Here is a 12,174-nt window from a genome sequence, read left to right as displayed (position 1 = left end):
TGCTGTAAGTCAGAATCAACTTGATGTAATGGGTTTGGTTTTTGGTTTTAGGAAAGACAGTTTTTTTAGTTCAATAAAGACAAACTGAATAGTCAGGTTTATTGAGCAAGAGATATATTTTAAGATCTAAAATAAGTGTCAGATTTAATGTAAATTTTTGCTTTACTCTAGTAAATCAGGAGGAAATTCATTATCCAGTTTGGGTGACATAGTACCTAGTTCCAGAAAATCTACACCTCCATCATCTGGTAAGTAGGTGATAAGTGCTGAACAGTACATACTGCCTTTCACGCTTTCTTTGGCCTTCACTAGTTTTGTGAATTGACATACACTGAATCATGATATTGGGATGGTACCCTATAAATGTTAAAAGGGATCAGAAATAAGAGTACCCATATGGAGTTAGGAATAATATGGGGAAATTTTTCTCTGGCCTTGTCAAAAGGGAAGTCTATTGATGTGTTTGCTTTAAGTTGCTGTAGATAGATGACCAACGTGATGAACATATTTAACTTTTTATCCCTCTGCCCACCCTGATGCCCAGCACATTCTTACGGGCAGTAAATGGATGAATGTCCACTCACAACTACAGTGCAATGTGAGATATAGCTTTCAAATATTAAATAAAAAGAGAACAGTAACTACTGTTCTCTTTTCAAAGTAGTAGGCTCATTCTCAGGGTGGGTAAATAAAAAAAATAAAGGATACCCAGTTAAATTTTAATTCCTGATAAACCATGAAAAAATTTTTAGTCTAAGTAAATATTGCATGGGATATACTTGCACTAAAAAAAAAAAAAAAAAAATTATGAGACATACCAAAAAAATTATTTTTTGTTTATCTGAAATTCAAATTTAACTGAAGTTTTATTTGTTAAGTCTGGCAACCCTTTCATTGTGTGTAGAACCTGTACCTCTACATCAGTAGAATGAGACCAGTTGGTTGGATTGCATGAAAGCCAGTGATCAGTATCTTAGTGGGCTAAGACATGTAGCTGGGAGTCAGAGTGAGATTATAGGGGATTTATCAGTGGAGCTTCTGGGCAAAATGATTCTGTGTGTGATTTATAAGAATTTGGAAGTGGGAAGAGGTCAAAACATAAAGAATTATGTATCTGTGGAGAAATTCAGAAACCAGTTGCACTGTGATTAGTGTGTATTAAGAACATGATTTCCCAGTTACTAGAGATCCCATCTCATTCCTGAGCATTGGCAGCTTTTAGAGACCAAATCAAGGGCTTCTTAACAAAAACTAGAGCAATTTTTAAGTGAGCAAAATATAAGCACCTAAGAAACACAGGCAGTCCTTGAGATACTAATGAGATCCTTTCCTGACTGTGCCTTTAAGTCAAATTTTCAGTCAGTAACTTAGTAAGGTGCTTACTGTTCTTATTTAGCCTTATTTTAGTGCAAAAAAAAGGTTCGAAGCTTTTTCATTGATTTAAAAGCTGCAGCACCTGAAGGTGACTGTGAAGAAGAATTTGTTGCCAGCTTGAGTTGTTTCAGTCCTTTCAAAGTGAGGACAAATTTCATAACATTAAAGGGCAAGTATGAGTTGTCCATTCGTAACCGGGGACTGCCTGTAAATTGTTTTAGAGTGCGTATTGATTACAAAAATTGTGTATTTAAAACTTGCAGTAATCCTAAGCTGCTCAAAGTTAAATACAATAGTATGTAATGAATTGAAAACTGAAGTCTTTTGACTCTTTTATGAAGCTTGTTTTTTCCCTTCATCACTGGGAGGTAGATATTCCCTGAAGGTGTAGGGAAAGGAGCCTTATTCCTGCTCCATCTCAAATTTTTTAAGTTGTAAGAATTACTAAATAAACCTTATACTTTTTCCATGTATCTTAAAGACCGTCCCAGAGACTACTGAGGACACTTCCCAGGCTCTTGAAAAGGAAAAATGCTCTATCACTTTGTGCTAAGAGTCGCAGACCGACTGCTACCAGCCCCAGCTCTGTAGACCGGGACAAAACTACAATGGCACTAGTTTTTTTTTTTTTTTTCCTCTAGCCACGCTGTAGCCAGCCTCCCAGTCATTTGGCAGTAATGAAAGAAGACTCGTACATTTTGAAAAACAAGCTAGCGTATTTTTATTATAACATTTCATTTTTTGTAGCCGGATGTTTGTCATACTAAAAGCTCAATTAAGAGTTTAATGTAATAAGATTATTTAAAACAGAATGTACTATGGATCACTAAAGTTGTATACAGATACAGGGTTTTGAAATAGCTTTTCTGAATACAAAGATTTGCAAAATAAATTTAGAAAAATCTGTGATCAAGGGAATTTGGAGACATAAACCAGCTACAAAATGTATAATAGGCATATCAGGACCCTGCTATGTAGTTTTCATATCCATAGCTCAACTGATCTAAAGGAAAAGTTGAGAAAATTCTAGAAAGGTTTCCCACCCACCTCTATAGGAAAACTGCCTAATCGATCAAATTGGGATTGGTCTGCAATGATGATTTTCATCTTAGCATTGCCCAGAGGCCCTGTCTACAATCCCCACCCCTCACCTGTTAGTAGATTAAAGAAAAAAAGCATCTGCCTAAAACAGATGTACTTGGGTGTTTTCAAGGATTTGTGAAAGGAAGAGCTGCAATTCACATCTGTGTCCTGAGGCGGTAGCTGCACAAGTACACCCGACCCCTCCACATGTGCACACATGTGTCGCCTCTTAACTCCACCATTCAGCTTGACTCAGTTGTCTAAAATTAAACTGAGATTAAAATTTCAGAAAATGTTTCCAAACTCTACAAAAGGGGGAGGCATGCATGCTCGTGATGAAGAATGGAAAAAAAAAAGAAAAATCTATTTTCAGCTATGTGGAAGCAGTTTTTCCCAGGTGAATACTAATGTTTACCAAGGTATCCAAATACAAGTATGAAATAAAAAGCAAAAAAGGAGTACCACCTCTCAGTATAAGAGAACCGTCTGAGTCGAATTAAGTGTGCGGAACTTTGAGAAGAGTTGAAGTGCTTCTCAGCTGTGTTAGTAGGTTCCTTTAGTGTATTCTGAAAGTGTCCAAATGTTTTAGAATTCTCTGTGTTTCAGAATAAATTCAGATGCTTTAGACTTAAGTTAACCAAAATATTCATTGTATTGAAGTCAAAACTGAATAAATGAGGAAATTCCTGATTTGGGATTTAGAGCCTGCATGTCCCAGTCCAGGTGAATTTCAAACCTGACTCAGGTTGTGTGTATGTAAGTAGCCAAACATCTGGGCAGTGTCAGAGCTGAACTTTTTATTTGTTTCCACCCTTAAAAACAAAAACAAAAAAATCCATTCAGTGATGACAGCAGACATGATTCAATGGACAAATCATAAAAGTGCAGTTCATTAACTTTGCCACCTCAGGGTTCTGTTGACTCTGACATCCAACTAAAACGCCAGTCGCCGTGGAGTCAGCTTCGACTCATGGTGACCACAGGAGTGCAGACTAGAACTGTGCGCCATAGGGTTGTCGATGGCTGATTTTTTCAGATGTAGATTACTAGGCTTTCTTCTGAGGCACCTCTGGGTGGACTCGAAGCTCAAACCTTCCCGTTAGCAGCTGAGCTTGTTAACCATTTCCACTATCCAGGGACCCCGACATCTAGGTAGTTATCCTCAATTTCCGAATGCCTCAGGGCTACTGTTCCCTGAATATGGCCTTTAGGAGCCCAATAAAAGATGAGAAAGATAAAAGTATCTAGGAATTTACCACCCAAAGAGAAACTCATTTGATGCTGATTAAGTCATATTCACAGGGATCATGAAATACTGACCCGGAGCCTCTCCTTCATATCCAGGAAGGCACTAATATACGCCTCCTAAGTTGGGATTCAAGGAAAGCATCCCTCAAGAGTTTCTTCAGACTCTTCCCAAGCTTATATTAAAACTCCCATAAGAAACTGTGCTAAATGAGCAAAGAGTTAGTGATAGGAAAGTATAAAAATTCAGCATCGTGCCAAACCCCTGGGCACATCTTTTAGCGATTCAGCCACGCTACATGTGCTGAAACTTTGAGCTCATTAGTATGCATAGAAACGGAGCAAGGGGGAAGACGTATTTACTAGGTAAGTCTAACTAAATACCTGGAATTAATTCAATCCATTAGTACCTTCACTTGAGGGAAAATCATACCTCATCTATTATGCAAGCAATAGCTGATATTTGCAATATTATGCAAACAGTGCCAGGTTTTCTACCTAATCAAATGAAAGGAACAATTAAATAAGAGACCCTAGTTTTCAAAAGGCTGAGCCATAATCATTTCAAAACTGAAAAATCATGTGATGCCTGTCAGATGATCTCTAGTCATTTGAAAAGGTTAGAAGTAGCTGCTAAGAGCGCCAGTTCAGCTTGTACATCACAGGGAATCGTGGCCGTATTTCAATACCTAGCTGTCTGTAATTTCAAAATGGTCATTTCTTCCTTAAATCTGAATGTACTGTGGTTTTTGTTAGAGAGCTAACATGTATAATATGATGCTTTCCTGTGGTGAGTAACTTTTCTTCTTTTCTTCTACTCTACCCCATCTAAACTGTAGAATAATTTTCTGGTGAGCTCAGCTCTGTGATCTCTTGACTCTGAGGACGCGACCCCATTCAGGAAGCAAAGGGGACTGAAAGGGTGCCCAGGGACTGAGAAGGGACCCCAGCTGGAGAGGCAGCATGGAACGGGGAAGGGATAAGGAGACACAGAGGCAGGAGACCTGGCTTTCTGAATCCTGACTCTGCCGATTGTTTACCAAGAACAAGTCCCTTAACCTCTCAGAATTCATCTTTTACATCTTAAAACAAGAGAGTTGAAGCTGATCTTTAAAATACTTTCCAGCTTTGATTTCACAGGAGATGAAATTCTATAAAAAAATGCATGTGGATGCATTTTATAAACTGTGAAATAAGATTATGAATCTCTCTCTCTCTTTTTTTTTTTTTTTCGTTTAAAACATAACTTTCAAGTGCTGGGAAGATTTTACAAGTGAAAGCACATTGAGCCACAAGCTTAAAGCCCTGATTTTACAGATAAGAACACTAGCGGAATATCCACTTGGGACGTTGCCACCCATCCACTCTGCCTCTCATGTGAAACCCAGTGTCTGTATATGAGTCAGCATGTGTCTTGTTATGTCATTTTATTAGACTAATATTATTTGGGTATCATTGGATACAATATTCTACAATTAGTTTTCAGTCTGTTCTGTCTAAGGGTACATACACCATCTTGAAATCATTTTAATCCTGTCTATTCTGGAACTTCCCTGAATCATTTGCCTTCTGTAGGATTCCTTGTGTTGACTGGATCTAGATTTTTCTATACTCTGTTTCCCTCAAATGCCTGTTGCATTTTTAGCAAACCTTTTCGCATTGCCCTTATTTTCATGCAAAACCAGGCAGGATGAGAAATCTGAGGCCCATTGTGACAAAAGTTTCCAATGGAGTTGCTTATTATCTAAAAGTTGGTTTTCAGATATTGTAAGAAGTCAAGTGAAATATCCTGCACTGGACTCTTATACAGTTGGCACGGAAAATAACATTATATTTGAAACAACTAATTAAAAACATGTTTCTCAAAATATTATTGTTGAAAAGATACAGCATACAACTGGTTTGTCCAAGCAAACAGATATCATGAGGTATCTTTTTGTTTTGTTAAATTTGACTACATTGCATTCTTAATGTGCTTTGCCTTTAAATTTTACTTTATTGATGTACCGTGTTGAACACTCATGGTAGATCTTTTGTGATGGTTAGTTTTGTTTGATTTCATTTTATTTTCTTGATAACCTATTTCTCCTCTCCTGTCCCCCTGATGATTTTTGAATTGTTTGTCTGTATATAGCTATAGACATAGATGCTACTGGCTTAGATGCAGAAGAAAATGATATTCCAGCAAACCACCGCTCCCCTAAACCCAGTGCAAACAGTGTAACGTCACCCCACTCCAAAGAGAAAAGAATGCCCTTCTTTAAGAAGGTAACATTAGCTTCCAAGCTCCCATCTGTCCACCTGCTCAACTGCACTGCGTCACATTTCTAGTCCTGTTGACTGTCTGCGTCCTTTGACAAGCCAATAACGTGCATGCTCTGTTATTCTTTGTTTCTTTTCCATGCCGCTGTAGCTAAGCAGAAGCAGAAATCGGTAAGTTTTACAGTGACATAAGCTGTGTCTATCCTGCCACTGGCATCATTAGCATTAATTGCCACAGTTTTATTAAATACAATCATTTCTGCCCTAAGAAAAGAACCTACCAAACAGCTGATTGAGTCCATGCATTTCAAACCAACTAAATACAGCGAGTGACCTGTTAAAGCACCATTACAGTACTTATCCTTTTTGATGGAATAATATATACCACCAAGGGAATTTGTTAAAATGTTCAAGCCTGTCGAACACTGACAACGCCATGTAATGCACCTCTATTGTGCATGCTTATTCTGTCTGTCTGTGTCTTTTTCTTTTTTCCCAATTTTAACTTATAATCAAGCATACTAGAACAATTATTAGATGCTGATTTATGATATCCAGATACATAGCTTGTACTAAAAAAAAAAAATTCAATTTTTAATTTAGTCAGTATTTAAACTTCTAATCCACTAGGTGCAAAATCTGCAGATGAACAAGACCAGTGGAAAACTGCAGGCTTGTTTTGGCGGTTTACTGTGAGTTTTTCCTATTGTCATATATAAATACTCTCCCGATGTTCTTGCCTTCTCCATCAGTCAGATTTCAGCATCTCACCTCGTGGACCCTGGGACTGGTGGGCATGCGTAGAGCCTTTGCCACTGGCCAACCAAGGTGCAACATAGGGATGCTACTACTTGTCCCCTGACTGGAAAATGTAGGATATTCGTGAGCTGTCTTTCCTCCAGACTAAAGTCTTTTTCCTCTCAGCATGTTCTGTAGATTCAGGACATTATTTTTAAGGAACCTCCCAGTTTCCATTTTTTTTTCCTTTCTTGTACACACCACCTTCCATAGCTAGTAGATGGTCTTTTATAGTTACACTTTCTAATGGTATAAATCTGGCACAATCATGGGTGTATTCTGACACACATTTGTAAAGTGTAGGCTCTTCCCTAAACTCTCAACATACTGAACTCTTTTCCTCTGCAAATAAATATTTTGCTCTGTTTGAGAACTCTGAAGTCATTAATGAAGTGTCACATACTGAACTGTGAAGTTTTGTTTTTGAAATACATATGGTTACTTTAAACGGAAGACTTCCATATTCCAGGCAAAAACTAACCTGGATTTTTGTGATAGTACAGAAAGTCCCACTTGACGTTCATCCATAACAGTGAACCAGTCTCTCTGACGCCATCTTGTCACAGCTGAAACTTTCAGCCAAGTTACTAACAGTATTCAGAGTTCAGAAGCTTCGAAAATAAGCATCTCTCAGCCTTTCTGGACTTTACCAAGCAGTAACATGAACTAAAACCACAGTGTATATTCAGAATAGTTTTTTGACATTTGTTTATTCTTCTAAAACTTTCATAAATGTGTATTTTATCACAACTTTTTTCCTAAAGAGCTGGAACAAAAGAGGTTTAATAGGAAAGGGTAGATAAAAATGAATGTATCATTGTCAGATAGGGCACGAAGTACCAATATTCCATCAAATAAGGTAATTTCTGTAGCTACCCTGTTGATTAAAAAGATGGTTGATTACTAGCATGGGTAACATTCACAGATTGAAGGAACGAAAGGCTTATCCAGTACTGAGCCACTTAATGTTTAAAGGCCTAAAATACAATTTCTTAGTAGCTAAAGTTTTCGTACTTACTAAAACACATGCATCAAACTATTTCCATTCCTAATTATAATGGTGGAAAAGGTATTCTTAAAGCTACATTGTTATAAGGACTTGGTTTCTAATCATTTTCGGAATGATCCCAGGTGGTATGAATATAATATTTTCATAAATATGCTTATGATGCCTCCGGCACTGGTATTCATTCTTCTTATGTTATCGATGATGTGGTAAACTTCAATGTAGAGGTCACACGCAAACAAACGAAAAAAGCCTGAGATTCAGTGATGAGATCGTTCTCCATGTTTTAGATTGCTTTAGAGTGGTGCTTGTGTGGCGTTTGTGCTGTCACTGTATTATGTCTGTCTTGTTTTTTTATTTTCTGTTGCAAAAAAAATGTATTCTACCTGTATTGTGTATATTACAATTAATTTTGAACACGAGGTAAAGCTTTATGCGGTAAAATTTGACAGCACAGTCACAGTAGTAGTTTCTACCCTCAGATTATATTGTCTACAGCTATTGACACAATCTCAGATGGAAGCTTTTGAATTTGAAATGCTTTTCAATTCCCCCCTGAAGCAACTTAAAATCAAACAAAGCCAGAAAGTTTGTAATGAGCAATTTTAAGCTCTTGAGCAAGAGGCAGATGCAAAAATTACACTCCCATTTGCACATCAGCTTATCATATTTTTATAGTAGTTTAAAGAACATTTTTTTTTTATGTGAGTGATTTTTTAAACCTTTTTTTTGGATACTCTTTGATGCATAAATATTCATATAACAATGATCTAAATTTGTCTCAGTATCTAAGACCATATCTACCTCTCTCTTTTGCATGTTAAAAAAAAGAAAAAAGACCCTTTTTGGGGTCAGTTTAACCTTCTCTGCTACTGAAATAGCTGATTATAATATATAAAAAAAAAATTAGCTATTATCGAAATTGCTTTTGAAATGTTTTATTTTAATAAATTAAAGCAGTTAAGCTGAAAAGTTTTAAAATAACTTTTGGAAGTCACTACAAAATTTAGCTCCTCCCTCTGCTCATCTGAAAAAGGAAGAAATTATTGCAGAAAGACATAAATTCTTTATGTAACAGAAACACTACCTGAATCTCTCTCGGGAAGCATATTAGATATGGAAGTTGGGCATGAACATTTTGAGGCCACCAGGGCATGATTGAATATATTATCAGACATTAACCACGTTCCCCCTAAGACACATAAATGTTAAATTTTATGTGTTTAATACCAAGATGGAGTGCTGGTGGAGCAGTGGTTAAGAGCTCGGCTGCAAACCAAAAGGTCAGCAGCTGGAATCTACCAGCTGCTCCTAGGAAATCCTATGGGGCAGTTCTGCTGTGCCTGTAAAAGGTCGCCATGAGTAGGAATCGACTCGATGGCAATGGGTTTGCTTTTTTTTATCCACCAGGCTCCTATCAAGATACAGAAACCAAAAATCCAAAAGCATTAATCACTAAAATATGAACAGTGATTATGATTAATGTTTACTAGAACAAGTGTGCATGTTGATTGAAATCCATCTATTATATATAGGGAAACCCTGGTGGCGTAGTGGTTAAGTGCTACGGCTGCTAACCCAAGGGTTGGCAGTTTAAATCCACCAGGCACTCCTTGGAAGCTCTATGGGGCAGTTCTACTCTATCCTATAGGGTTGCCATGAGTCGGAATCGACTCGATGGCAGCTGGCTTTTTTTTTTTTTAATTATATATTAATTTAGACTCTCACAGTAAAATTAAATTTGTCAAGTATTTGATAGTGAGAGTTACAGTGTTTTGAAATTAGGTTTCATCCAGGTAAGACAAATACTTAAGAGGCAAAGGTGATAAAACCTTTCTTTCCTTTTTAATTAAGCCTTAGGTCTGATCATTTTGACTCTTCAGAAAATGAATCTGAAAAGCAATATTCACTTGCCATCAAGCCTAAGCACCTTTTCTGCATAAGACATCTTTCTGTCTGTTCTACCAACTAGTTTTTGTTCAAAAGCAGCACCGCCCGCTTTTGGAACTAATACGTCAATAGCATTTCTTGAGGAGGGCAAGCAAACTGTAGACAACTGAGTAACTTGAAAATGTTAGGAAAATAAACCCATCGATCTTTGGGTTTATTTAGAAAAGAGGCAAGTAAAAAAATAATAATAAATAAGTCTGGGAAGCCAATGCCTTGTATCACAGAGTTCAGAATTAGAGCCGAATACATAGGATAGTTCAATTCCTTCTGCGTGTTGAACGTCTGATCGCCTCTCCTCTTCCTGCAGACAGAGCACACTCCTCCTTATGACGTGGTGCCTTCTATGCGACCGGTGGTTCTAGTGGGCCCTTCCCTGAAGGGGTATGAGGTGAGTGGCTGCCCTCTGAGCACACTTCACCTTCCCATGCTGAACTGGTAACTCCATGTCCCTCTCCCAACTCTTGAGTTTAGAACTTACAGAGCTTGTAGCAGAAAGCATGTTGTTTTCAAGCTGTGGTGTATATTACTTAGTGTTTAATTTTCCAGACGGTTGCTTTGGGGATTTCTGCTAGCTACAACTTATTCAGTCAGGGAAATAGCACCAAATAGAGAGTCACGGAAACCACTTGCGACGTAATTTATTGTCAATAAACAGTATCCTAAGTTCAGAGAACTTTGTAAAAAAAATTTTCATTATATTGGAACTCAGAAACAGAAAAATGTGGTGACTTCCTTCCCATGCTAAACTTTTTCAAAACGTGAATTCCAAGTTTTCAGACATTCCTCATAGGAGTGGAATTATTTTGATTATAATTATTAATATTTTTGTCATATTTTAATTTATTGTTTATTCAATTTCAGGTCACGGATATGATGCAAAAAGCATTGTTTGATTTTTTAAAACACAGATTTGAAGGGCGGTGAGTATTTCAGAACCCTGGGTTTTGTGGATTCCATCTTGAAGATGACAAAGTCCTGATGGGACAGGCATGTGATCCCCAGGGAAAACTACCCTCTGAAGTCAATATGGTGGCCAGAAATAAATTCCATTCAGTTCAACCTGTTTGGTTGAATATTTGCCATATTTGCTGGGGACATCCTGAGCTCTGGATAACCCAGCTCGCTCTCTTCCTGCACCTGTATCCATAAACTAACTTGGCCATGCTGTGCTGACTAGTCTCACCCTATATTTATGACCAACTGGATTCTTAATGCTACCCAGAAACCATGCTAAATATACCTTTTTCATTCATTTTTCAACCCTTTTTAAAGGCTTTCATACCAGCTCCTCTCTCCTCAAACCTCTAACACCCCCCTCCTCATCTCGCTGTCTCCTAAAAAATTTGCTTCTTGTATCATTGAAATAATAGAAGCAAAAGGAGGAGAACTTCCAAGAGTTCCCACCACCACACCTTCTTCTATTGCTGTGTCCCTAGAAATAACCAACCCACCCATTTGGGCACTAGATTCCTACTCGCCCTACCCGGACATCCCTGTAACAATCCTTGCCTCTCTCCCTATCATTTTTTCCTACTCCATTGGAAATTTCATCAGCATATAAAAAGCAGTTCTTTCTCCCTTAAAAAAAAAAAAAAAAAGCTACCAGATTCCACATTTCCCTCTAGTTATTGTCCCATTTTTCTCCTTTTCTTTACAGCAAGACTACTTCAGAGGGTCATGTATACTTTCTCTCCTTTCGCTCTCTTGAACTTAACTCCATTTATGTTTTCACCCCTATCACACACCAGAACTAATCATGGCAAGATCATATTGCCGAATCCAGCAGTGAATTCTCAGTCCTCACCTTACTTGACCATCAGCAATAACTGACATGATAGACAACTACATCTTCTTTGAAATGCCTTATTTGCTGGCTTCCTGGAAACCACACTTTCTTGGTTTTCTTTATATCTCACTAACTACTCCTTTGTCTCCGTTGCTGGTTCTTCCTCATCACTTAGACATCTTTAAGAGCCGGGGGCTAAGTCCTTTGGTCTTCTCTTTCTCCTATCTGTGCTCACTCCTTTGGTGATTTCATTTGGTATCAGACTTCTAAATATTTTCATATGCTGGTCTCTCCTAAATTCCCGACCCATATATCCAACTGCCAGCTCAATATGACCACTAAAACATCTAACAGACTTCTCAAACTTAACATAATCTTTAAACTTCTCCCAAAGCCTGCTCCTCCCATAGTCTTCCCTATCTCAATGGATGCTTTCTTTCTCTTTCCCTAGACATCCTTCAATTCCAGTTCATTGAACCATCCTTGACTCTTTCTTTTACTTCCCACATCCAGATGTTTTTATCTCTATTTTCAAAATCTGTCCAGAATCCAATCACTTCTCATACATCCTCTGCTATCTTTTTGGTCTAAGACACTATCATCTTTTCCTTGGATTATTTCAGTAGCCTCTTAATTGGTCTTCTTGCTTCTGTTATTTCTTCCTTAAAGT

At 37.7% G+C, this 12,174-nt stretch overlaps 1 protein-coding gene across 7 annotated transcripts in view; it reads left to right on the top strand.

The window, feature by feature from the left end:
* Nucleotides 1-12,174, top strand: part of CACNB2 (calcium voltage-gated channel auxiliary subunit beta 2) — a 411,715-nt gene that overhangs the window by 371,333 nt on the left and 28,208 nt on the right. For 5 of the 7 annotated variants that reach the window (XM_049881891.1, XM_049881889.1, XM_049881890.1 and 2 more), the window contains 4 exons: nt 172-248; nt 5,837-5,970; nt 10,026-10,106; nt 10,580-10,638. In XM_049881891.1, coding sequence (XP_049737848.1) covers nt 172-248; nt 5,837-5,970; nt 10,026-10,106; nt 10,580-10,638 — 351 coding nt within the window. Of the gene's footprint in view, nt 1-171; nt 249-5,836; nt 5,971-6,115; nt 6,136-6,594; nt 6,657-10,025; nt 10,107-10,579; nt 10,639-12,174 lie in introns of all 7 variants that reach the window. The other 2 variants (XM_049881886.1, XM_049881887.1) reach the window with 2 other exon arrangements.

Source organism: Elephas maximus, chromosome 4, assembly GCF_024166365.1.
Source record: "Elephas maximus indicus isolate mEleMax1 chromosome 4, mEleMax1 primary haplotype, whole genome shotgun sequence".
Taxonomy (NCBI): domain Eukaryota; kingdom Metazoa; phylum Chordata; class Mammalia; order Proboscidea; family Elephantidae; genus Elephas; species Elephas maximus.
Note: the sequence above shows the minus strand (reverse complement) of the source record. Positions and strands in the feature narration are given on the sequence as shown.